Source organism: Euprymna scolopes, chromosome 29 (assembly GCF_053919585.1).
Source record: "Euprymna scolopes isolate OS-2025 chromosome 29, ASM5391958v1, whole genome shotgun sequence".
In the NCBI taxonomy this organism is placed as follows: domain Eukaryota; kingdom Metazoa; phylum Mollusca; class Cephalopoda; order Sepiida; family Sepiolidae; genus Euprymna; species Euprymna scolopes.
Genome location: NC_136510.1, coordinates 48,053,833 through 48,078,832, shown reverse-complemented (window position 1 = coordinate 48,078,832; position 25,000 = coordinate 48,053,833). Strand labels below are relative to the sequence as shown.

General features: G+C 32.9%; 1 protein-coding gene across 2 annotated transcripts in view; it reads right to left on the bottom strand.

Annotated features, from left to right (window-relative positions):
• Window positions 1–23,702, bottom strand: part of LOC145252636 (lactadherin-like) — a 164,643-nt gene extending 140,941 nt beyond the window's left edge. The window contains exon 1 of one of the 2 annotated variants that reach the window (XM_080112368.1): window positions 22,721–23,702. In XM_080112368.1, coding sequence (XP_079968494.1) covers window positions 22,721–22,853 — 133 coding nt within the window. In that variant the 5' untranslated portion in view covers window positions 22,854–23,702. The remainder of the gene's footprint in view (window positions 1–22,720) is intronic. The other variant, XM_080112369.1, reaches the window with a different exon arrangement.
• Window positions 23,703–25,000: the final 1,298 nt, after the last annotated feature.

Sequence of the window (25,000 nt, the reverse complement as noted above, 5' to 3'; positions counted from 1 at the left end):
TATATATTCACTACTCCCATATTTTCATTGGACGTAAGTGCACGTATGTGGTTAATGCAGCCTTGGCGTTGTTGAAATTATGATTGAATCTAACCATATTTGAAACAAGAGTGTTTTTTTACGTCGCTCATCACTGATGAATTAGTTGTTGCATTCCTTATATACTATGATATAGATGTAAGCTCATTGAGTATGAATAGTTCGTTTACAAGGTGGTCGCTCCAGAATAAGGGTTAATGACTATTGGGTAAGGTGTAATACGAATCCTTGATGATCTGTAATGACGGAACTTGGGTACGGTTTGATTATTTAAGAGGACGGCTCGATAAGAACTTATCTACTTTAGATTTGAAAATGACCATGTTATAGTCAGCTGGGAAGCAGCTCCGCAGACAGTTCTAGGAAATAAACGTTTTACTTTAGGTAGTGGTAGAGAGTAAGGAAAATTATTGACAGTTGTTGCAGCTAGACGATATTATCGATGTTTTGCGTTTACTGAAGATATTTAGGATAGGTTGAGGAGTGGATCGAACCGTTTTGAAGCCAAACCTATTTAGAGCGTTGTACATGTGTCCGTTCTGTATCTTTTCAGTAAACATGTTATAGAATTATTTTATTTTAATTTATTTTTTGCTTTGAAACATGTGTGTGCCTTTTTTATTTTAGCATAAAAAATACTTTGGATATTTTAGGATTTTATGTGAGGCTTCAATTATGTCGAATTCACTCGGAAAATATAAATATCATATTTTACTTGTACAATGCTTTTTCTTCAAAGGATGCTTTCAAAATAAATAATTGACTTCTTCACGAATGATTCAGAATTTATTATTCCAGTGTTCAGTTTACTTCTTTTCCATTTTAATGTTGCCTACATATGTATATAATTACATTTAAAAAAAATCCCAAACTGACTAAATTGTAGAAGTGAAATAACAATCAACTTTGAGCATAGAATAAATTTCTCTTTAAAATATCTGTATACATAACAAATTAATAAAATGAAATATAAAATGAAATTAATTCAATATATAAAGTAACAACGAAAAATAAAACGAATAGAAAAGAAATCAATTCCAATCACGCACGCACTTTTACAGGTGATCTTAGTTTAGATAACTTGTTAAATTGACACAAAATATGTGCCATGCCAACACAAAACAATATGAAAAAAAGTGTCAAGTAAAGGTCAATCAGACATTTGTTTGAGAGAAGCTCAGCCATTGACCAAGGAAAACATTAACATGTGAATAAGAAATAACAACTAATTTGCCGACGACACCACGCTCTATAGCAAGTACACGGGGAAGACTAATGAGCACATATCTAAGGAAATAGCAGAAATCCTAGAGGAAGACCTTCAGTCTGTACTGGAATCGGATCAAAAATTGATGGTAACGTTCAACGCTGCCAAGACCAAACTCGTTTCCTTTAATAATTACATGAAACCTTACTAACCACCAATAGCTATGGCTAAAGATTCTTTACCTAAAAGCACTTCGTTCAAACTACTTGGCTTAACGTTCACAGGAAACATGAGTTGGAATAGATACATAGAAATCATTGCCAAGGCTGCTGCTAAGGATGTGGGCTCTCTATACCGTGCTAGAAAGTTACTTACGCCTGAAAGTATCTTATACCTCTACAAAGCCACTATTCGCCCATGTATGGAGTACTGCTGTCACATTTAAGCTGGTGCATTTGCTACTAGTCTCTCGCTCCTGGACAGGGTCCAAAAGAGAGTCGCCAACCTAATAGGTCCCGAACTGCCATCTAAGTTTCATCCCCTGTCCCATCGACAAAATGTTGCATCCTTTTGCCTGTTTTACAAGTATTTTAATGGTGGATGCTCTGACGAACTACAAACCCTTATACCCCCTCGACGAAAATACCCCCGACAAACCCGACAAGCAGCGAAGTCCCACCCCTACACAGTCGAGATCCCTAGATTTAAGAAAGCCTTTTACTCTGCTTCTTCCCCAGAACTGCAGGGCTTTGGAATTCTCTTTCGGTTTCCTGCTTCACCAACTGTACTGACATGCAGAGGTTCAAGTGTAATGTGAACAGACATCTTGCTACTAAACTCCCTACATAGTACCCCTGCAACTTACATTCCTGATAGTAGCCCCCTAAATCAAAGTGGCAATGTGCATTGTTTGGGGTGAAAATGTAAAAAACAAACAAACAAACAAACAAAAAATAGACTACACATTACTTTGATGTATAAAAACAATCAATCACAAAAACACGTGCACTTAGTTTTATGATTCCCTGCCTAGTTGAAATATGGACGTTTTTGCATAGCTTCATTGTCATTATGTAAACCATAGTTATAAAAAAACTGAAAAAAAATCGGGTTTAACTTAGAAGTTTCAGAGTGAAAGGCGTTGAATTTTATACATTAGGTTTCCCCATAAATACCAGTGATATTTTGTATAGAAAATACATGCCCTTATAATGGACAGAAATAATTGTTTGTAAATAATTTGTTTTAAGAAAATATGAAATTAAAAGCTTCCGTTCAGTTCCGAAAGACAAATAATACTCCATAAGGGGGGGTGCATGTGTAATTGTGAGGCAAAGGTTGCACAATCCCAACCACACCTCTCCTGAATCGGCACTGTTTGAGTCCAGTGACAAGGAGAAGTCCAAGACGACTGAAAGCAATACCGAGATAAGCGGAGAGCACATACAACACTTGGAAGTCCCAAATGGTGACCCATTTATTACTGAACAGGTTCAACGTTGCTTAACTTCGGTGATCCAGTGGGAACCGGTGTGTCAACGTTATTATGCCGTATATAGAAAACATGAAATGCTTTTTCTGAATAACTAAGTGTAACATAGTACGCACGGCTATATGCGAATGCACGCCAAGGAGCGTAACCGGTGAGGAAAAAATGTATAAAAAGGACAAAGAGAATGATCACGAGAAAGAAATGTGTAACGTTCGAGTTCACGTCACTGACGTCATTGCCGCAACAATTAGGAAATAAATCGCGTTGTTACAAAAAAAAAAAAAACGAGGCGAAGTTCTTATCTATGCTTTGTCTTAATTACGACTGAGAATACAATGTGTTGGTTCATAGACACTGTTATATAACGTTTGAATGATGCAAAATTTAGAGCTCTAGTTATATAATACCGAGCTACAACAACAACTTTTGTGTCAACTGAAGTTTTATATATATATATATATATATATATATATATATATATATATAATTATTTACTATAATAATTATTAAATACCTATAAGTACTAGTGTTTCATCCTTTTAGGAATCTTCAGTGCTAGGTGTCACGATTAACACTAGTCGATAAATTCGAACCCGACGACAGAAGCCATCTTTGGCTTCATTAGCAAGGACCGCATCCATTCGGCTACCGTTAACCGCGTTGGATAACGTTTAAATTTGAACATTTTATTAAAATTTTTTTTTTATATATGTTTTGTTTTATGTTTTTTTTCTAAAACACGCACCCGCACACACAAAAGTGTATGTATGTATGTATATATATATATATATATATATATATATATATATATATATATATATATGTGTGTGTGTGTGTGCGTGTGTGTTTCATTGTATAGGTTCCGACAAGGAATTCTTTGGGTTTTTAATTTATTGTTCGTATTCTTTCACATGTACTGATGTTTTTCTTATAGAATAAAGCACATTACCAATTGATGTTTTGTCGGCTTCATTTCCATAAACCTAAACAGTATATTGTTTGTTTTTTTAGCAATCTTGAATCTCATTGCGAAATATTTTTTGAAACGATTCAAAATGGCGCAATATCAAACAGTTTTTTAGGATTCAACAAGGGTTATTCATCACATCTTTGGTTAAGGAGTAGTTAAAAATGGACTTGAAAAGTAAAGCAAACATTTCCTGGGTCGAATGGGAGACATTTTATGGTAAAAATTCATAATTTTTCTTCAAAACACATTCTTGGGCATATAATTACATTTACAGGTTGTATAACGCTACAATCTGACGATATTAGATGCGGGTGTACAGCAAATAGTGTTGGAATGGAAATTTCCACGCAAAGTTAGAAAAAGAAAAGGGAATTTTCCATCAGAAGTTGTGCCATAGAAGAAAGTATTTGACTGAGGATCTGGATAGTGTCTCTCTTGGATGAATGGACATCGGTTTTCGAGGTTTTTACGAGGCCTAACCAGAAAAATGCAGTTCATCTATAGATCCCTAAGAAAATAAATAGTGTTATTCTTGGTTCAGTTAAAAGAGTAAAAGTTTACTTCGTAATGCCTTCCGGTTTTGAAATCAGAAATTGACAAGCCTTTTTTATCAAGAGAAGTTACGCATTATGTTTTAAGTAGGATATTTTTTGGGGAGGAGAGAGAGGTAATTAATAATTGTTTGTCAGATATGTTAAAATTATTAACATATTAGAAAATATATCCTCCACGGAGATAGATTCCAGAATTATATATATATATATATATATGGGAAGCTGAAATACTTGTTTATTCTCATTCAATCCCGGACAACGTCGTGTTTCTCTGCTACTATATATATATATATATATATATATATATATATATATATATATATATATATTTGGTTTTTAATTTTCTTATAAGTTTGTTCAAGCTGGGAATGTGGCATCCTACCGGATGCCAAGCATTCACCCGCTAACTTAAATATTCCAACCGAGAAATCTTTAGGATTTTGCATCGCTCTTGCATTGGTTCATCGGGTATATTTGCCAGGTAGTTTTTGAAATTAATTTTCATAAGTAGAGTTGCTCCTATAATTATGGCAATGATAAAGATTTTCCTAAGATTCCATTTTCTTTTCATGTCATGAGACCTTGGCATTTCGTTATCTTTTCCCTCTCAGCTTTGTTAACCAGACATCATTTGGGACACGTAACTTCTACTAAGGTAGCTTATTTCTCCTTGTTCCACATCGCTATGTCATGTTTTGTGGATCCGTTTTCCAGGTACGTAGCTGTCGGGGTAGCATAGTCGTAGTTGATGGTGTACGACGTATTTCCAACTGTTCTTCCTGGTAAACGTGTTCCCAGGATTTACTGCTACATTCGATAGTCAACTTTTTACAGATTGTCCAGTGGAAATATTTACACACTCCATTGTGTCGCATTGTGTAGTAGCCGTCTCTCAACAGAACTTTATGGTTTGATGTCGGGTGGCTTACACTCTCTACTTGCTGTGTGGCAGAACTTGCACTAGCTATCATTGCTAAGACCACTCACCTTTTTAAAAGCATTGTTTATCAAGCATTGATCTTAAGTCATTATACTCCTCTCCTGATCACAATGAAGCGATCCTCTTTTAAGTCAGTCTATAGAGCTTTATTTATTTATATAGTCCTGAATGAATTGTGTGTGTATATATATATATATATATATATATATATATATATATATATATATATATATATATATATATATGTGTGTGTGCGTGTGTGTATGTGTGTGTGTGTGTACATGTATATATTTGTATATTTATTTATATTTGTTCATGCGTGTACAGTATCTGCTAGGAGTGGAGAAAATGATGGCTTATATTTAGCGTAAAGGTATACAAACGAATGATTTAATTCTATTGCGATAAAATTTCTCACATTTTAAGCAGGGAATTCAGTGGCTCAGTTGATAAAATATTATTGTGACCTTGCAGGACGGTAATATTCAACAAAAATGTGTATCAGTTAATAGTTTTTAGCTCCTAACATCAAGTGGCTTCATGTCTTGTCTGGAGCGATTTCCATTAAATAATGCCAAGCAATATTATCAATTTTACGGAGGCAACAATGAAAACATGGCAACTGGAGCTGAAAGCTGGAGGACAACACGAAACAGGTAAAAATGACAGAGAGGCATATTCTAGGGAGACTGTGTTTCCCGTACTCTTTTTCATAGCCATAATTGCTCTGGTTCTAAACACTTGAAATTTTAGATATAGGTTACTTGGCCATGGATCAAACTTTTTAATTTGATTTGAGCCAAAAACAATAAATGTTAAGGGGTCAAAATTGGGGTCAAAGTTTTAAAAAAATTGACCTCTGCGGTCTCTACCAAATTACTCAGTCAATTTTTGGTCTAAACATTTGAGATTTTACATAAAGTGTATTCAGACATAGGACAAGCTTTTAAATTGTTTTTTGACCGAAAATTTGGCTGCCAGTGTGTCAAAGTTCAAAAGATTTGAACTTTGCGGTCGCTAGAAAACTATTCAGCCAATTTTGGGTCTAAACATTTGAAATTTTACATAAAGGGTATTCAGACATGCAGCAAGCTTTTTAGTCAGTTTTGGGGCGAAAGTTTTTCTGCCAAGAGGTCAAAGTTGAAAGAGTTGGCGTTTGCAGACTCTACCAAACTCCTTCGCCAATTTTAGGTATAAACACTTGAAATGTTAGATGTAGGTTACCTGGACATGAGTCAAACTTTTTAATATATATATATATGCATATGCACATAAAGTCATGAACAGTACAAAGGGCCTGAGCAAAGCCGGGCTGAACTGCTAGTATATAAATATTTACGGATAATTTTTTCGACGTTATTATGGCAGGAACTATAACTGAGTGTTTTATTGCTAAGGTAATTTTATGTCGAAATAAGCGATATATATATATATATATATATATATATATATATATATATATATATATATATATATATATATGCTTTTGCTATTCTACACTATTTGGGATTTTCCTGGGGCGAGCTGCACTCATAGCCCTCATTAAAGGCCCTTGCACATGTATAATTAAGCGCCAGAATTTCGCAATGTTTTACCCATGGTGTGGCAGGCGCCTCCACTCGATTTGGAAAAATCGAAAAACATACTTATTCCCCACCCGTTTTTCTCTTGTACTGAAAATTAATTAATATCGAGGTCATATGAAAATAATTGGTAAAATGAGACAATGGCACGACCAGAGTCATAATTCTCTCTCTTTCTCCCGTATATATATATATATATATATATATATATATATATATACTAGCAGAGAGACTCGACATTACCTGGGATTGAATGATGATGAACGAATGTTTCACACTCCCATATTTTTATTGTTATAGTAGTCTCTTACTTCTAAGTGACAGTATACCTTTTTTTTTGGGGGGGGGGGGGTAAAAAAGAGTAAAGAAAAAAAAAGAATTTTAAACTATTCTAATTTATTTTATGTTTATTGTGATTGCTTTAATATATCTCCCCGTTTAATTCATAACTTTCTTTCAGAATAATGACGCATCATTTATAGTCTTCTGTAATATACTCACCCAGGCTGACGCGAGAACCATCTTCTTTAATCAACATAAAGGGGGCCATCTTCCATCATGATAATGCTCGTCCTTGCACATTACTAATGATCAAAGATCTAGAAAAATTTGGTTGGGAAATCTCACACCATCCTGCATATTCTCTTGACCTAGCTTCCATTGAATTATCACTTATTTCAAGTATTACTAAACCGATTCAGTGGCTTAGGTTAACAGCATGAGTAGATTGAACAACAAGAGTTTGATCCATATTTCTTATCCAAACCTAAATAATTGATGTGAAATGGAAGAAAATGAGTGCAAGAAAGCTGATGCATAATGTTTTGTGCCTTCTTTTTCAGCATTTTCTCTTTTCTATTTTTAGTGAAACAGTTGAACATTATCTGCTTTTTCTAAAACTCTTCACTGATATCATATCAGAAACAGAAACTAGGCTTGACCCTCTTTTTCATTGCGAACACCATAAACTGAACAGCACTGTACTTCTTTATAATAACCTCCTGTAAATTAATAAAAAATGTTTATATTTAATGGCTCACAGCGGTTTCTGAACTTATCCCTAACCCATTGAGCAATTTATTGCCATGCAGTATGAAACGAAATACACACGACTTTTTCAAGAACTATTGCATATTAATATTTCAAATGTACTGACCCAGAATACTGCCGAGATCATTTGGACTCATTGCATTGACCCTTTGAACGAGTCTTCTTCTGAACAAGTTGCAATACGAAATGAAATATAGATTGTCTTTATAAAGATGTTAAAAAATAGTTTTTCATTTTCAAGATGAAATTTTAAATCAGCAAAAAAATTGATATAAAAACCAGCTACACATATCCGGCGTTGCCTGGATAATGGGCGTCAACAGAATGCCTTCGCATTTTATTAACTACCATAATTATACAAGCATTTTATTTACTGTGAAAATTTAATATGTGATTTTTTTTTATGTTGACACCGGTTAAGTTACTACTAAGTAAAATAAAGAATGCTATTTTTAATAGAACCTTTTTTATGCATGTGTTGTAAAGTGCAAATAACATGAAAATACGTATGAAACAGATGTATGTTACGTACCCGGCGTTTCCAGGTGTTGGGCGTAGGCAAATGCTATGTTATCTTAGTATATATATATAAAAAAAAAAGAAATCGTTTTATTTACCGTGTAAAATTTAATAGGTTATGTTTTGGTGCTTGTCTAGAATTCCCTTTCATGAAAAAAATAAAAAAAGGAAAGAAAAATATCCATAGAATATGTGTCCGTGACGAAAAAAAAATCACGTTAATTGATCAAGTAGTTTTTATTTTTAAATAAAAAAAATCAAATGCTATGGCTATATTACGAACGACAATCTTACGACGCCATCTAAAAGAAATCTGAAGTAACAAGTGAGATGACTCTAAATGGAGATTTTAGAAAGCTATTCTTAACATGGGAGGGGGTCACTGGACAAGTTATTCTTAAATTGGTATTTGCTTAAAATACTTTTCTTTATAAACATAAAACTTAACTGATTAATTTTACGTAGTTTTTGGAATATGCTGCTGCTACACTTGACATTCAACTTTTTTTATAGATGGTCGAGTGGAAGTATTTACAGACTTCATTGTGTCGCATCGCATTGGAGAACGTTAGAAACTTACTGATGTATTCTATGTGAGTGTCGTTCAATGCAAATTGCAAGAAAAAGATGGAACCGCTATGTTTAATCTGTAAATCACTCGAGAAACATAGTTTGAAAATAAACCACCAATATATATATATATATATATATATATATATATATATATATATATATATATATATATATATATATATACACATATATATATATATATATATATATATATATATATATATATATATATAGTAGTAAGTTATAAAATGATATATGGAAATTAAGCAATATATATTTTTATAACTTACTACCTAGCTCTATCTATGTATTGAGCACTGTTGAAGTAAATACTTAAAGTTTACGCATAACATTATACTATTAAATGTGATTAAATGAAGTAGTCATATATATATATATATATATATATATATATATATATATATATGTATATAGTGTAACGTAGATATAAGAGACTTCTTCTCCTGTCCCTACAGCTCTCTTATTATATCCGGGTTCCACTTATATCCGGGGTTCTTATATCTGGGTTACACTGTACATTAACACAGGCTCTAATTTGGAATCACAGAAAATTTCTCTTATATATGTTTTCTTATATTTGAGTCTCTTATATCAGGGTTACACTATATATATATATATATATATATATATATATATATATATATATATATATATATTAGTGTTGTAATGATTAATGGGAATCGGAAACATCGGAACTTTTTGGAGTATCAGAATCGGAAAAACATTTTTGCCTATTTTCCGATGACAAAAACGTTTCCTTTAATCATCTTTTTGTATTTAATTTTGTTTAAAGCAAAATATTCTAAATCTAGTAGTAATGATAAATCAATAAATAATTAATGATTTTAAACTAGCAGCAAAACTAAAATCTATAGATTATCCCCCAGAAGTGTGTTTTTATTTTTGAGAAAATACTACACTACCCGTGACCCGTTGGGTCAGTATGTTATATTAGCTATGGAATTCATGTATGAGCGTGACACTTGTGACGTAAAGAAAATAGTTTTTTTGGACATAACAGAAACATTTCTATAAAAGTATATTAAAATGAAAAAAGAATATAGAAAGATTTCTGCGAGTCGTTCTGTTTATTAGAATTGATTATTTTTGAAAATTAGTACTGAATTATAAGTAGTTGGCCATACTTATAGGTAAATGTGCACTGAAAGCATACCATAATACTTATTATAGTTAAATTACAATTTTGATATATCTGCTTTTTTTTTCATCGTTTATTTCTGTATGACGTTTAAGTTATTTTAAACCCCACTCTTCCCATGTTAAATAATAATTTCGAAATAATAGCGTTAATATTTCAGCATCCCAATTGTTATTTTGTTTTGTTTTTATCGCGTTTAAATTATCCAAATAAACAATTGTTAATACTGTCTACTTTTTTTTTTACATCGTTCATTTCTGTATTACGTTTAAGTTATTTTAAACCTCACTCTTCCCATGTTAAATAATAATTTCGAAATACTAACGTTAATATTCCAGTGTGCAGGTCATGCGCGCATGCGCAACCGGATGTCGTAAACCGGAAAATGGGTTACATACATCGTTATAAGGTCATTTGAGTTTTATAATTATATAGATTTGCATATTTAACACTTATTTTTTGGAGTAATCGGAAAAAATAATTCAATAATTAACTATTAAAAGATTTATACAAAAATCGGAATCTGTAATTATTTTGGAATCGGGAATTTATTACGGAATCGGTAATTGTATCGAAAGAAGGATAAATATTCAAATCGTTCCATTTATAGGGATCTCTTTCTTTTTCATATAATAATGAGTCATGGAGGTTATGCGAAAACAGATTAAAAGGACATCTATATACTAATATTGTTGTAACTTCGCACTCACGTTACAATCTAATACTTTATTTGTCGTCGTATCTTAATATGAGGCTGTTAGCTAAAGTAATGTACTTATAAGGCAATCAATAGCGAGCTAAATTACTATAGTAACTATTTTAGTTCAAACTGTTTGACACAGAATAAGGTGTTTTATGCCATAATTAGGAAATCTGACAACTGGTTTCTGGTTGACACGTGCACGAACAAAGGGGAAAAAATCGAGGAGGACAAAACGAGGAGGAAACATTAAATAGAACATTTAGAAACAGGACATTTAGCAAACCAATCCAAACACCCGTCTTTAAAACTAAAACTAAAAATAAAATAAAGGGTTTTGTTTATTTATTGTTAAATATTTGGCTGTTGAGTCGATTATTCGATTCACTTTTAAGTAATTTATCCGAGTTACTGTTTTTTTCATGTTTCGTACAAAATCTTACATTTTTTACATGTTTCGTACAAAATCTTACATTTTTTACATGTTTCGTACAAAATCTTACATTTTTTACATGTTTCGTACAAAATCTTACATTTTTACATGTTTCGTACAAAATCTTACATTTTTTACATGTTTCGTACAAAATCTTACATTTTTTACATGTTTCGTACAAAATCTTACATTTTTTACATGTTTCGTACAAAATCTTACATTTTTTACATGTTTCGTACAAAATCTTACATTTTTTACGTTTCGTACAAAATCTTACATTTTTACATGTTTCGTACAAAATCTTACATTTTTTACATGTTTCGTACAAAATCTTACATTTTTTACATGTTTCGTACAAAATCTTACATTTTTACATGTTTCGTACAAAATCCTACATTTTTTACATGTTTCGTACAAAATCCTACATTTTTTACATGTTTCGTACAAAATCTTACATTTTTTTCATGTCTCGTACAATATCTTACATTTGTAAGATTCGGACTATTCTAATCATAGAAGTTATTCTCACAATTGGATGGCGATATTGAATTTTCTCTCTCACGCACTCCTCTTCTTAAATACAGTTTCTCGCGTACCAATTGGTCATGAAGAATGTTTTAAATTTTATTTTAGACGGTTTAAAACTAATATAAATGATTACACACCTAAAATAATAACTTTTTTTAAATTTTCAACTTATTATGTTATTCAGCTATTAAGTAAAACTTCCATTTTTACTTCATATTTCTCAGGTGGTTGTATGTGCTCCACTGGACCCACAAGCTTTCCGAGCGAAGAGAAGGTCTTAAGGGTGAATTCACATGCCAGTAACACGGGAATTATCTATCCCTCTGTTCCACAACTGCATTTTAGTCTCTTCGTGATATGCTGTGAGGGGTTGACATAACCGCGAAAGCTTCTCCTTGGCTTTAGTTGTTGGGTGGTCGGTTCACGTCCAGGAAGAAGATAGCGTTCATTAGTGGTAGCCTTTGTGATGTCTAATTGGCTGGTCACTTTTCAGCAAGTATTTAGCTATCACCTAAAGATGACAAAATGGATAATAGCTTGATTAACGACTTGGTGCGTCACATACGGTTCCTATCAGGCCGCATCACCATTTTTATTCGGGGCGTTAGCAATATTCACGCGGCCATTCCTTTGAGAATAAAACAGAGTAAAATATCATTAGTTGTTGGTTGGTTGGTTGAGTGGGATATCACTTTCTCATAAAAATTTAATGTAAAATACGCACTAACACTTAGTGGTACATGTAACCATTAAACTTTTTTTTTCTTTAGAAAATATTTAAAAAAAAAATTCTGAATTATACTCGATTTTAGAAAATAAAAATTCAATGTCGGTTATATTCCTTCTACTTTTTTGTTGGCTTAGGTTATGGGTTACCAATTTTATTAAAAGTTGTGCATATTCGTCATTATCCGAAATTTTTTTTACACAGGAGTTATCACTTATCAAGGCCAGAGGCCACTTGAGGATAAAGGTTAATGAACGTAAAGTGATAATGTAGTAATTGTTAATGGTGTAAATTGGATAGAGTTTGATTATGGGGACGGCTCAACAAGAACTTATTTACATTGGAGTTGAATGCTACCATGTTGTATTCAACCGGGAAGCAGTCCAGCTGAAACAGTGAAGTTAGCTTAGTTGTTAATTTTTAGTTATTTGCAAAACTTAAAGCAGACAATATTATATTGTTGAATTTAAATTTCTTGCTGATTTTTATTTTTAAGTGATTATTTAAAATGTTTAGAAGTCGTTTGGGTCGGACTCAAACTGTAGCTGAATACGTTATTGTATTACAGATAACACGGAAAAGAATAAGAAAATAAAATTGACGAGCCAGAAGCAAAGTTTGATTTGTGAGCTTGGTCCATGTTACCACGCTGAAATAATAATGTTATTTACAAACCCATTCTTAACGTGGAGAGAGGAGGATGTTTTCTGATTATTCTATATTTTCACATAACAATTTAATGAACATATCGTAAAAATTGAATTTAACTTAAAAATATTATTAAAAACAAAATAGCGTGGTAACATAGATGCATAAGCACCTTGAGCTTAAATGTTATTTGGGTCTGACTTTGAAAGTCTGACAAAATTATTTATATGTTAGAAAATAATTTGCATTTTTATGCAAAGTTTTCGCATTTTATATATAATTCTGTGCATATATATATATATATATATATATATATATATATATATACTGCATTTTTATATATAAGTTTTTGCATTATATATATAATTATTTGAATTCATATATATATATATATATATATATATATATATATATATATATATATATATATATATATAATCTTGTGCATCTCTCTCTCTATTTTTTTATATATAATTTCTTGCATTTTTATATATAACTAGCATTTCAGCCCGGCGTTGCCCGGGTGTTTAGATGAGTATGTTGAGCAATAAAAAAAAAAGTGGTAGTAGGAAGGCAGGCTCGCACCCGTACCGCAAAGGAGGAAAAGAACGGGGTAAAACCTAACGTTTATGCTGTTACGACCACCGCCAAACCGGAAGCGATATTTTTAAAATTAAGGCTAGACAATCTAAAAGAGATGATAACTTTAAAAAATATCGGCGAAAAAGTGACCCCCCCCGTAGAAAAGTGCCTAGTTGAAGGGGAAGATATTAATGTTTTTAGCCAATTGTTCGATATTTGTCGTATGAAAGGTCGAACTTTAAAACGATACTGATCTTGGTCAAATCCGTCGCCTCTATTTAAAGTTTAAGGCAGACATGCAAACAGACATACATAGATTTATATATTGGTAACTAAAAATTTTCGACCCAAACTGATGAAAAAGCTTGCCCTATTTCTGAATACCCTTTATGTAAAATTTCAAATATTTAGACCAGAAATTGTCTGAGTAATTTGGAAGAAGCCGCAGAGGTCAATTTAAAAAAAAAAAAACTTTGACCCCTATTATGACCCCTTAAAATTTATTGTTTTGGACTCAAATCAAGTTATTAAGTTAGATCCATGTCCAAGGAACCTATATCTAAAATTTCAAGTGCGTAGACCCAAAATTGTCGGAGGAATTTGGTAGAGTTCTCAAAGGTCAAATCGTTGAACTTTGAGCCTTAATCGCCAAATTTCTGGCCAAAAACCAATCACATCGATTTTCCCAAATCTCAGTACCCTGTATATCAAATTTCGAGTCTGTAGACTAAAAATTGACAGAGTTATGGCGTAGGGAAATGTACACAGACACACACACATAGACACGTTCACTTTTATAGATATATAGATATTTTACATCTTATATATTATTTTTTACATTTTTATATATCATATTTTCCTATAAATTTGAGTTTTTTTCTTGAAGCGCCGTCTCACTCTTAAAAACGCTTGGGATGAATCGTGCATAGAGGGATCCGCAAAGTGGATGGGGAGCAAGGGGGGGGAGGGGGGGGTTCACGAATTACAAAAAATGGAACACATTATGTATGGGACACGGTAGCTCCTAAATCCAAGCATGTGCACTTGTTTTCAACTATAATTACATGATACACACAAGGCCAATAAAAAAACTATTAGAAAAGTATAAATAACCCCTTTTTTATAACAGTTTCTTTTGATGCTTTAGATTTGTTTGTTTTGTTGGTACTTGTAATTGATAAGTATTCAGAGGTGTTCAGTTCCGAGTATTGACGGAGAATCCCGAAAATCGATAAAACAGTGTACGATTTGAAAGCTTTAATTTTTTACTGAAGTTTTTTTAACTATTTTTCATTTGTCTATTTAAAAAAAAAAAAAAATAACAAAACCCCCTAAACCTTCGATACGCTTACTGGCCTTTTTACATTGTTTGGCACTTTATACAGTTTACGTACCATGCTGAAATAACATTTAGAAAACCATTCATAAAATGAATAAAGGCGGGGTCTTTTTTTATTATCTGTACTTTCAACTAACAATTTAATAAACAAAAGATACTGTTAAAAGAGAATTTAACCTGAAAATCCTATCTAAGAAAAAAAACAACAAAACACACACACACACACACACACACACACACACAATAAGAACAGCATGATCCGTAAACTGTACAACCACCCATCATTTCTTATCGTCTTTCAAATCGTAAACTGCTTCGGGATTCTCCGTCAACACACAGAACTGGCTCAGTAAAAAATAAAAGCGTTTGAATGTCCATTCTTTATACGTACAGTCTAAACAAACAAGCAAAAACACTTTCTGAAATGATTAAAAATAAAGTGTTACGTGATAAAAAAAAAATTCCTAAACTTCAATTAAAACTAAATATAATCACCATAAAATCTTTATACCAATGTAAAAATAAAATAAATTTAACTTTTCTTTCTTTTTGTTCAGTATAAAATTTCTCCTAGCAAATCCTCGTTCAAATTTGATGTATTGCGGTTTTGTTTACAATTTTGATTTTTGCATGAAAAAAAGAATGGAAACTAATTGACATGTGGATGACAACTCCTCTTGTTTGTCTTCCTCAGTATTAAAATCATGTTTGAAGCGTCCGTTACGTACACTAATTTCTAAATCTGTTATTCTATTAAAGATGTCCTGCCCCCCTTAAACAATCAAATTCTACCCAATTTTCACCACTCATGACCATTAAACTGTTGTCTCAGTGACGACCTTACACTCACAAACTCTTATTCTCGATGACCTTCGAGCCTTTATAAATAATGACTTCCTTGTTAGAAAAAGCTCATAAAGATGAGTTCTTGAACTCTTGGTGCATAAAGCTTTTCTTGTGTTGTTTGATTGCACAAAATGAATAATAAAACACAACTTTCTTCTGGAGTTAAGTTATATTTGCCCCCCCCCCCCTCCTCAAACAAAACTTTTATGTATTATTTGGACTAATTTTCTCGAGTCTTATTCTTACAACGTTTCAGTCGAAGTAACCTCCGATCTTCTTCAAGATACTTTATAGAACTCTGGGAACTGCACGGCATTTCAAACGGAACCCTTTATTTAATCCACGGGGGGAGTAACATGCTCCCGTTTCGTCTTCCATGACCGGGTAGAAATCTTAAGTAATTCGTAATTGCATTCTTAATATCGGCCGCACTGAGGATTGAACCTACATCCTCCAGAATAGTGTCATTTAGGACGGAGTTTTATCTAGTATTTATACGCTACGACAAGCAGTGGTGTGAAGAGGTCTCGTGATGTTCAGGCCAACTATTGATTGGTCATTATTATGAGAAAGGAATATAATTTGCATATGATTGAATGTCCCAACTGGGCCACCGCACCATCGCCCCACATCATTTTGATTTAACCACTTTCTAAGAACGGCAGTTTTTTGCTCAGCGTCGCCATATATTTTGCATACATAAATGTAAAATATTTGGCAAAATTTAATTTTAGCTATATAAATAAAACAGTAGATATATGTGTGTATGTGTGTGTGTGTCTGTGTGAAAATATTTAACCGACAAACTCTAAAACTACTGGTCACGTAACATTGAAATTAACAGGAAATAGTGATCATACACCAAGGATGGTTTATAACGAGTAAAAGCCTTGTTTGGATGGATAAATAGCAAGTACAGAAATACGACGGCAAGTTGAAATGCAAAATGTTCATTTCAACTTGCCGAAATATTTCCATTACGTTTGCGCATGCGCAAATTCATTCAATGCTCGAAGTGGTTTAATTTAAAACCTTTTTCTTATCTATTTCTTGATAGCTTAAACAGTAGGGAACGCGTCTGGAGCGCTAAATACTTTATTTTCGATTCTAGCTGATGGCACCCAAGTCATTGTTTTTTAACTTTTAAAATCAGTGTTATATATTAGAGACAATATAATATTCAATAGAGAATTCGCACTGTAATAATGCATACGAGATCTGCATGAATTAAAATATATTTAAGCGTATTTTACGACGGACAAGGCTAGGCGCATCCCGCTAGTATGAAAATAACAAAAGTGGTCGATCATAGTAAATGACCTGAAGGCTCCCTTCTCATTCGCTATTACATCCACATGTACGGAAGGGTGCCACTCTTTTTCTACTAATCCTTGATCTTCACCTTATAATGCTGAACGTTTAGCAAAGGAGAATCAAGTACCTGTTTTTTTGAGTCTCTAGTATGACTTGAAACCTGACCTCTAACGATTATGCTAAATTTACATTTAGTATTAATTTCATTAATTTCATTTTTATTAGTTTTTTCTTATCATTTGTCATTTTCTTTTTAAAGGCGAAAAGAAGTTACGTACTTATGGTAATAGATGACAAACCAGAAAACTATATATGATAATTTTTTTGATAAAATCCGGTGAAAAAAATATTGAAGAGATTTTTAATGAAAATCGGAATATAGATAGAAGGCATAATGCCAGCATTATTATCTGATGGAACTTTTAAAATGTTCGTAAAAGATTTATAAAATGCATAGTTAGATAAATTGAACAATAATAAAACAGAAATATAAAGGTAGTTAAAATTTGTACTGAAATTTACGATAAGTTTTAAAATGAACATAAAACAAACAATTGATTTGAGTCTCCACTACTATATAAAGAACAAATTATATATATATATATATATATATATATATATATATATATATATATATATATATATATATATAGTTGTTTGTTTTTGTTTTACGGCATATCAACCTTTTTCAGGTTATTTAATGCCGAATCCAGTGATTTTGAAGAACAATTTTTTAATAGAGTATATTTGTTTTTTTGTTTAAGTCGGTTTCTATTTAACCCATAGTTGGGACTCTAACAGGTACTACCACTCCGGGTCAGAGTCGACCTTGGAGCAATTAAAGGGTGGCTCCACACTCCCCAAAGCCCGCAAGCTGGGGCCTCACCATCGGATATAGTTTAAGATCATATCCAGAACATTATATATATATATATATATATATATGGTAATATCGCTATGTAGGGATGGCGGGTGATATGAGAAAACTAAGGTATTCAAAATGTTTATCTTAAATATTATTACATGAGGAGTCAATTCGTGTAAAAAGTTCATTTATTTTATGCATCGAAACTCGAGAAATGCACGGTTAACGTGTGTAAACATTCAATGAATCAAAAAAAATCAATATGGCTTCCAGTTACTCATACGGAGACTAATAAGCAGCCTTGACCTTGCGATCAAAAATTAAGATTGAGTCAAACGGAACGAATCGACGGGACTTTGGTAAATCTGTTTAGTTCGAATCTTTTTGAATTTATGTGGATAAAGCGAGTGACACAAATAAATTCGGCGAAACCCTTTGCTGCAGCACGTGTATTTCATGACAATAAAAACTTTTTTATTTTACTTATGTAGAATAAATTTTTGTTCTATACTTTAGAATGACAAATTATTTAAGAAACTTTTAAACAACTTTTATTTGTAAAGTAAAATTCAATTTTAATTTAAAATGGAAAATAATTTATGATGAATAAATGCACATGATGCAGCAAATGGTTTCGCCGAATTTATTTGTGCGAGTCGCTCTCTCCACATAAATTCATAAAAATATGAACAGATTCACCGAAGTCCCGTAAATTTGTTCCGTTTGACTCAATCTTGGATTTTTGATCGCAAAGTCAAGGCTGCTTATTGGTCAACGAATGGCAACTGAAAGCCATGTTGATATTTTTGATTCATTGAATGTTTACACGCTTTAACTGTGCATTTCTCGAGTTTCGATCGGTGAAATAAATGAACTTTTTACACAAATGACTCCTCATGTAATAATGTTTAAAATAAGAAACATTTTTTAATGCGTTTTTTTTTCCATATCACCCACAAACCATTTATGGAAGCAGGGGAAAGGGAGAGAATTCCAAAGTCTGTAGCGACATTACCATATATAATTATTTCCAAAGCCAAATAACGTCGCAGCTAAGAAGAGCCATGACAGCCAACAAACCGGAAGTCTTGTGAGCTGCGTCGTGGTTTGGCTGTGAAAATAATTATAACCTCTCACATTCTGAAAATTATATATATATATATATATACGCGCGCGTGTGTGTGTGTGTGTGTGTGTGTGTGTGTGTGTGTGTGTGTTAATCCCGCCACACAGACTATAACGAGTAAAAACTGCCGGACAAATACATTTAAAGTATTTAGTGAAATTGAGAAAGCAAATTGCAAGTCAGACAAACACCATATACAATATATTTCCAAACGAAACGTTTTTTTTCTGCTTTTTATACAGACATACGATTTTGGATTTCTTTCTTTATAAAACTTTCCAGTTTGAGACGACGTTTTCATTCTTTCTTTTTTTTTTCTAAATTCTTGTCAGTTCAAACAATATTTTATATGGTTGCGAATATTAGTGCATACACTGGCGAAGCATAATGTTTTTCCCCGTGGTTTTTTACGCTGGCTGTTTTATCGTCTATAGAAAGACTACTCAACAGATTTGAATGAAATTAGAAACATGGGCATCAGACCTAAAACGAAGTATAATAGGACAGGTTCGATCCATTTTTTGTTTTTCATGTGAGTAAAGGGGGTAGAAAGAAATGCACGCATGGATTGAAGAACTAGCGGTCAGATATTTATGCAATCAGCAACATAAAAAGCGCACATTGAAGTTGTTTTTTGATTAGGGTATTACAATTTATCAAAGCCCGAAGGCCACTCGAGAATAAGAGTTAACTGAATGTCAGGTAGACGATAGGGCAACACTATGATGATTGATAATAAAGGTAGATTGGGTAGTGTTCGATTATTTAAAAGGGTTGCTAAACAAGAATTTATTTATATTGGAGTTGAAAACGGCCATGTTCTAGTGAACTAAGAAGCCCACGGTATTGCGTTTCATATCTGAATAGTTCATTGAAGTTTCGTTTAAATTTAGGTAAGTAGGTAGGAGAGAGAGAGAGAGAGAGAGAGAGAGAGAGAGAGGACTATTGACAGTGGTTGTAGCTAGACGAGTTTTTGTTGGGTTAGGGTTAAAATGGGTTACTCCTTACTATATTGCCGCAGGTGACGTTGTCAATCGAGGCAACGCTGATAACCCTTCTAATAATAAATAAAAATGGCAAAAATAATTTTTCACCGCTTATCAAGGCGCAAAAGCCACTCAAGGATAAGGGTTAACGAGTTTGTCAGGTGGACAGTCAAACAACACTTTGCGGATTTGAGACGATGGCTGAAACCGAGGAGAACTTGATTATTCAAATGGATGATTCGACATGAATTTATTGGGCTTGAAAAGCACCACGCTGTAGTTAGTTCAGAAAGGAAAGGTGGCGGTGGCTCAGTGATTAACGACACGTACTGAAAACCTGGATGTGCCAAGTTCGAATCCAGTTCGTTCCACAGAAACATTTTTACTTAGGATACTGGTAACCTTTACACAGTCTTTTCTGTAAGGACCAAGGCCAACAATAAATCACCTGATTTATACGAAATTAATGAATCGGTGAACTGAGAAGCTGTCCTATGGAATAGCGTTCCATAGGCTGATATTTCTTGCAAAGAAACTTTGCTCATGGAATTTCTGTTTCATTTTAGGTACACAGAAGGAGAAAGAAAAATTATTTCTTGTGATTGTATCTAGACGAATTTTGTTTTCCAGCGAGAGAAAAAAAGAGAGATTAGAGCTCAATCGAGAACCTACTACAGAAATAACTTTCTTTTATAGACTTAAAAAGATTTTTTATTTTCAGACTTATTGCTTTTGGTGCTTGTGCAGTTTACAGAAGATGCTATTTTTTGTACATAATAGTTAACAAAACTCCTTTTCTCTATGTTAAGAAAGTGTGTTTAAATAATAATGTTATTATTTAAACACCATCCGTAAATCGAATAAGTACCTTACTTTTTATTCAGTCTTTGATTTTGGAGAAATGTGGGCCTGTGAGCATCCGATTACTAACCCCTTCCCATTATTTATAAAAAGTTTAATGCTTTACGCTAAGTGTGCGTAGTAAGGCTAAATTCGTTCTTTTCATGAATATTTCGTTTAATATTAAAAAGTTTCTGTGCGTATTTCATCTGTTAACGATTCTTACAAGAATTCCAACAAACGTACATCTTACAGTCAAGTGAAATTTTTGTCAAAAACTTCGTCTCACTTATAATGTATATAAAAGTTATTTTAAAGTTAAAGATGTGTATATGATTGTATATTTCTATGCATAGAATTTACTCTAAGACTAATCAACAAACCATTATTAATTTTGCTGCTAGGCGTCAGATTGAGCAATGTGGACTATATTTTGGTGAATATATTTTGATGCAAAAGAAAACTGAATTCAAATAGTTTCAATTGTTATGAAAATTGAACAATAGTTATTAGACACGAATTCAGCAAGAATCCCGAAGTTTCTTCTTAAGGCGCTTTAAACTTTAAGCCTTAAATTTAAGATTTTTTTTATAGAATCAAAACTATAATATAAAATTTGATCAAAATTGAAATAAAGAATCTAGGCACAAAGATTCGCAAGAACCTTCTTTGTCAACCTAATATCTGTTGATTTAAATTTTAATCGTCGTAAGGGGACATAAAAGTGGTGCAAAATTATTCTGTTCGGGGAATTTATTTTACCCCTCCTGGGACGAGTATTTATATATATATATATATATATATATATATATATATATATATATATATATATATATATATATATATCCGTTCATATTGTAAATTCAAATAACTAACTAGGTACTCCCGGATTAAAGATAAAAATAAAATAAATGCCAAATTTGTATGATTTTAAGAATTTTAGGTCTTTTTCATTAAAAGACGCATTTTCTTTAAAGAAAACATGTTATCGAAATTTGCACTTATTATAAAAAGAAGTTGCAATTACCTGTTCTAAATTATTTCTAATTCATAAAGTAATTTATTAAAAAGAAGAAAAACATTTTGTGATTTTTAAAAGACAAAGTTATTAAAAAAAAAAAAACACGCTTAATCAATAAGTTAATAAGCCCTTGTTTGCGCCCCCCCTCTCCCATGACAAGGACAGAGTTAGACACGAAGTTTACTTTAAGGTGAGGAAGCACCTACCTAATTTCTCCAAATGGGGCACTTTGGATTGCGATAAAAATAAAAAAAAAATTGACTCGGTTTAGAACATTTTTTCTTCGCTGATTGAAGACGGAACAGATGAACTATAGTATCAGAACAGATACTACATACATTCAAATATTTTAGATTTGCATTCAATTTGATCCATGGTCATTTTAGATACCAATTAAGCAAGAGTCTCTTAAAATTTTATTTCTTAAGATTTCTGAAATTTTAAGCCTTAAATCTGAAAACTTTTCTAGAATGAAAATCATTAAATGGAATTTGATCAACATTAGAATAAGGAATCTAGGTACAAGGTTTATTATCATACTACATCACACTACACGTTGCTCTTAGCCAACAGGCCAATAAATAGGGCTTATGTCTAACGTTTAGGAGGACACCTTTATATTAAGGGCTATAGAAAAGGTTAAAAAAAGGGAACTTACCTGCCGTTGTAATTGGAAGGAAAACTCCAAGGAAAAATCCCAGTAGTAGAGGGAGTCCACGTGTAAGTCCCATCTGAAACGCAGTATGAGGTTTGTGTACATTCGATTTTTTACCAAGTAATGCCACATCCATTTTTGTATATTTCCCGGTAATATATATATATATATATATTTTTTTTGCAAAACAACAAAAAACAAAAATAAAGAAAGCAACTTAGCAGTAAATAAAAAAGTTTGGAAGTGAAGAAAAATAGTTTGGGTTTGTTTTAAATCAATAGATTTAAATGAACATAAAAATAGAATTCAATTGATACGCACGGCAACTTGTAAATCCCGCATAAAAAAAGGGAAAAGAAAATGAAAAACACCGTGCGACGGGATTTTTCAAATGTTTTACTTTAAGACTGGGTGTTGTTATCCACAGCACAAGAGAAGAAAAAAAAAAAGTAAACAAAAACAGAGAAAGAAATGTTTTCTTCTTTTTTGTTTGTTTTGTTAAAAAAAAAAGAAAAAAAAAAGACTGCTTATGTGTTTTCGTCCTTAACCGGTAGAGGGCGACTGTCACATCGCAAATTTAGCATCAGGATACCGATTCAAAAAGTCCATGCGTTTGACAACATTCACAAAATACAATAGTCCTATGGAAATCACACGTCATATTAACGTACTTTTTATAAAATTAAAAAAAAAGAAAAAAAAAAAAAAAAGGAAAACAACCTTTATATAGCAATTAAACTTTCCCGAGTTTAAACGATTTAAGGGGGGGGGGGTTAAAAGAGTTTATGAATGATTGATATATATAATTAAAGAAATTAGTTTATAAAAAAACCATTAACATTTTTTTTTTTTTTTCGTTATTGTAACAAAGAATAAATGTTTTGGTGTGGGCGATTTTCTTTTCGTAAATAAACCTGGAAAAAAAGTTTTTCGTTTCAGAGACCCGTCGGGTATGTGTCAACGGAGCCAGGTAGGCAGAGCGTGTGTTTCAGAGAAAAGTTTACAGGTCGGCCTTTTCTTCTTTCTTTCTTTTTTCCTCCCTCTTACTTCAAGCAGCAGCAGGAGGAGCAGCGATTAGAGGTTTTTCGCGCACAGGATGTGGTCTCTTTCTTTCTCTGTGTCCGTGTGTGCGCTCGTGATTTTGTTTTACGGGTCGGACTACAGTGTGGACAAGAAAGAGAGATATAGAAACATAGACAAAGATACATAGACAAGGAAATAGAATCTATCTATCTATCTATCTATCTATCTATCTATCTATCTATCTATCTATCTAAACCTTACATGCTTGAGATAATTCAGATAGTTAAGCTAAGCTTTTATCGTAGGTGTGTCCAACACCAAGCAAACTAACCATAAAACAGTAAAACACATTGACGAACTTCGATTCCTATTTCATACCTGGCTCGTGAAGAGAGGAGGGTGGTAATCCTTAACGTATTCTGACAACCTAGAAGAGACCTTTCATCTCAAACAAAGACTATTGCCACTTGGGGCGTAAGGGGCTACTATTTTGAATCATGTCAACAGATGACTGTGGCAAAGTCTCTGTTCACATTACATTTAAACTTGATCAGATGAGTACATTTAGAGAAGCCGGAAAAAGGGAGGGAATTCCAAAGTCTGTGGCACGGTGTCTGTTCACATTACATTTAAACTTGAGCAGATGAATACATTTAGGGAAGCAGGGAAAAGGGAGGGAATTCCAACGTCTAGCAATTCGAGGGAAGAAACTATTAGAGTAGAAGGCTGTCCAGCATCAATCCCCCCCACCCAACAGTGAAAGGGTGTGATTTTGCTGCTTGCTGGATTATTCGAGAGTATGTATCACGAGAGGGCTTAAGTGCTAAGAGTTCATCAGAGCACATTCCATTAAATTACTTGTAAAACAGGCCCAGGAATGCGACATTGTGGCGATGAGCCAGAGGTTGGAGATTGGCCGACTGTGTGAGACCTATTAGATTTGAGATTCTTTTTTGGACCCTGTTTAAGATTGAGAGATTAGTGGTAGATGCGCCAGCCTAAGCAATACTTCATGCATGGACGAATGATGGTTTTGTATGGACTATTTTTGAAATGCCCCTCTCTCTGTTGACCGCAGAGCAGCGATAACGTCCTGTGCCATTCTAGAAGTTCCACCCTCTCAGACAGCTGCTCCCCATCTTTCGGATAGGGCAAGTATATTACTTACTACACGAGGCTACAGGGAACGTCGACGGACTTTCCAGGCAATTTTGAAAAAACTAGTGCTCCGCCTTTGGGTGCTATGGCTTGACTCTTCCT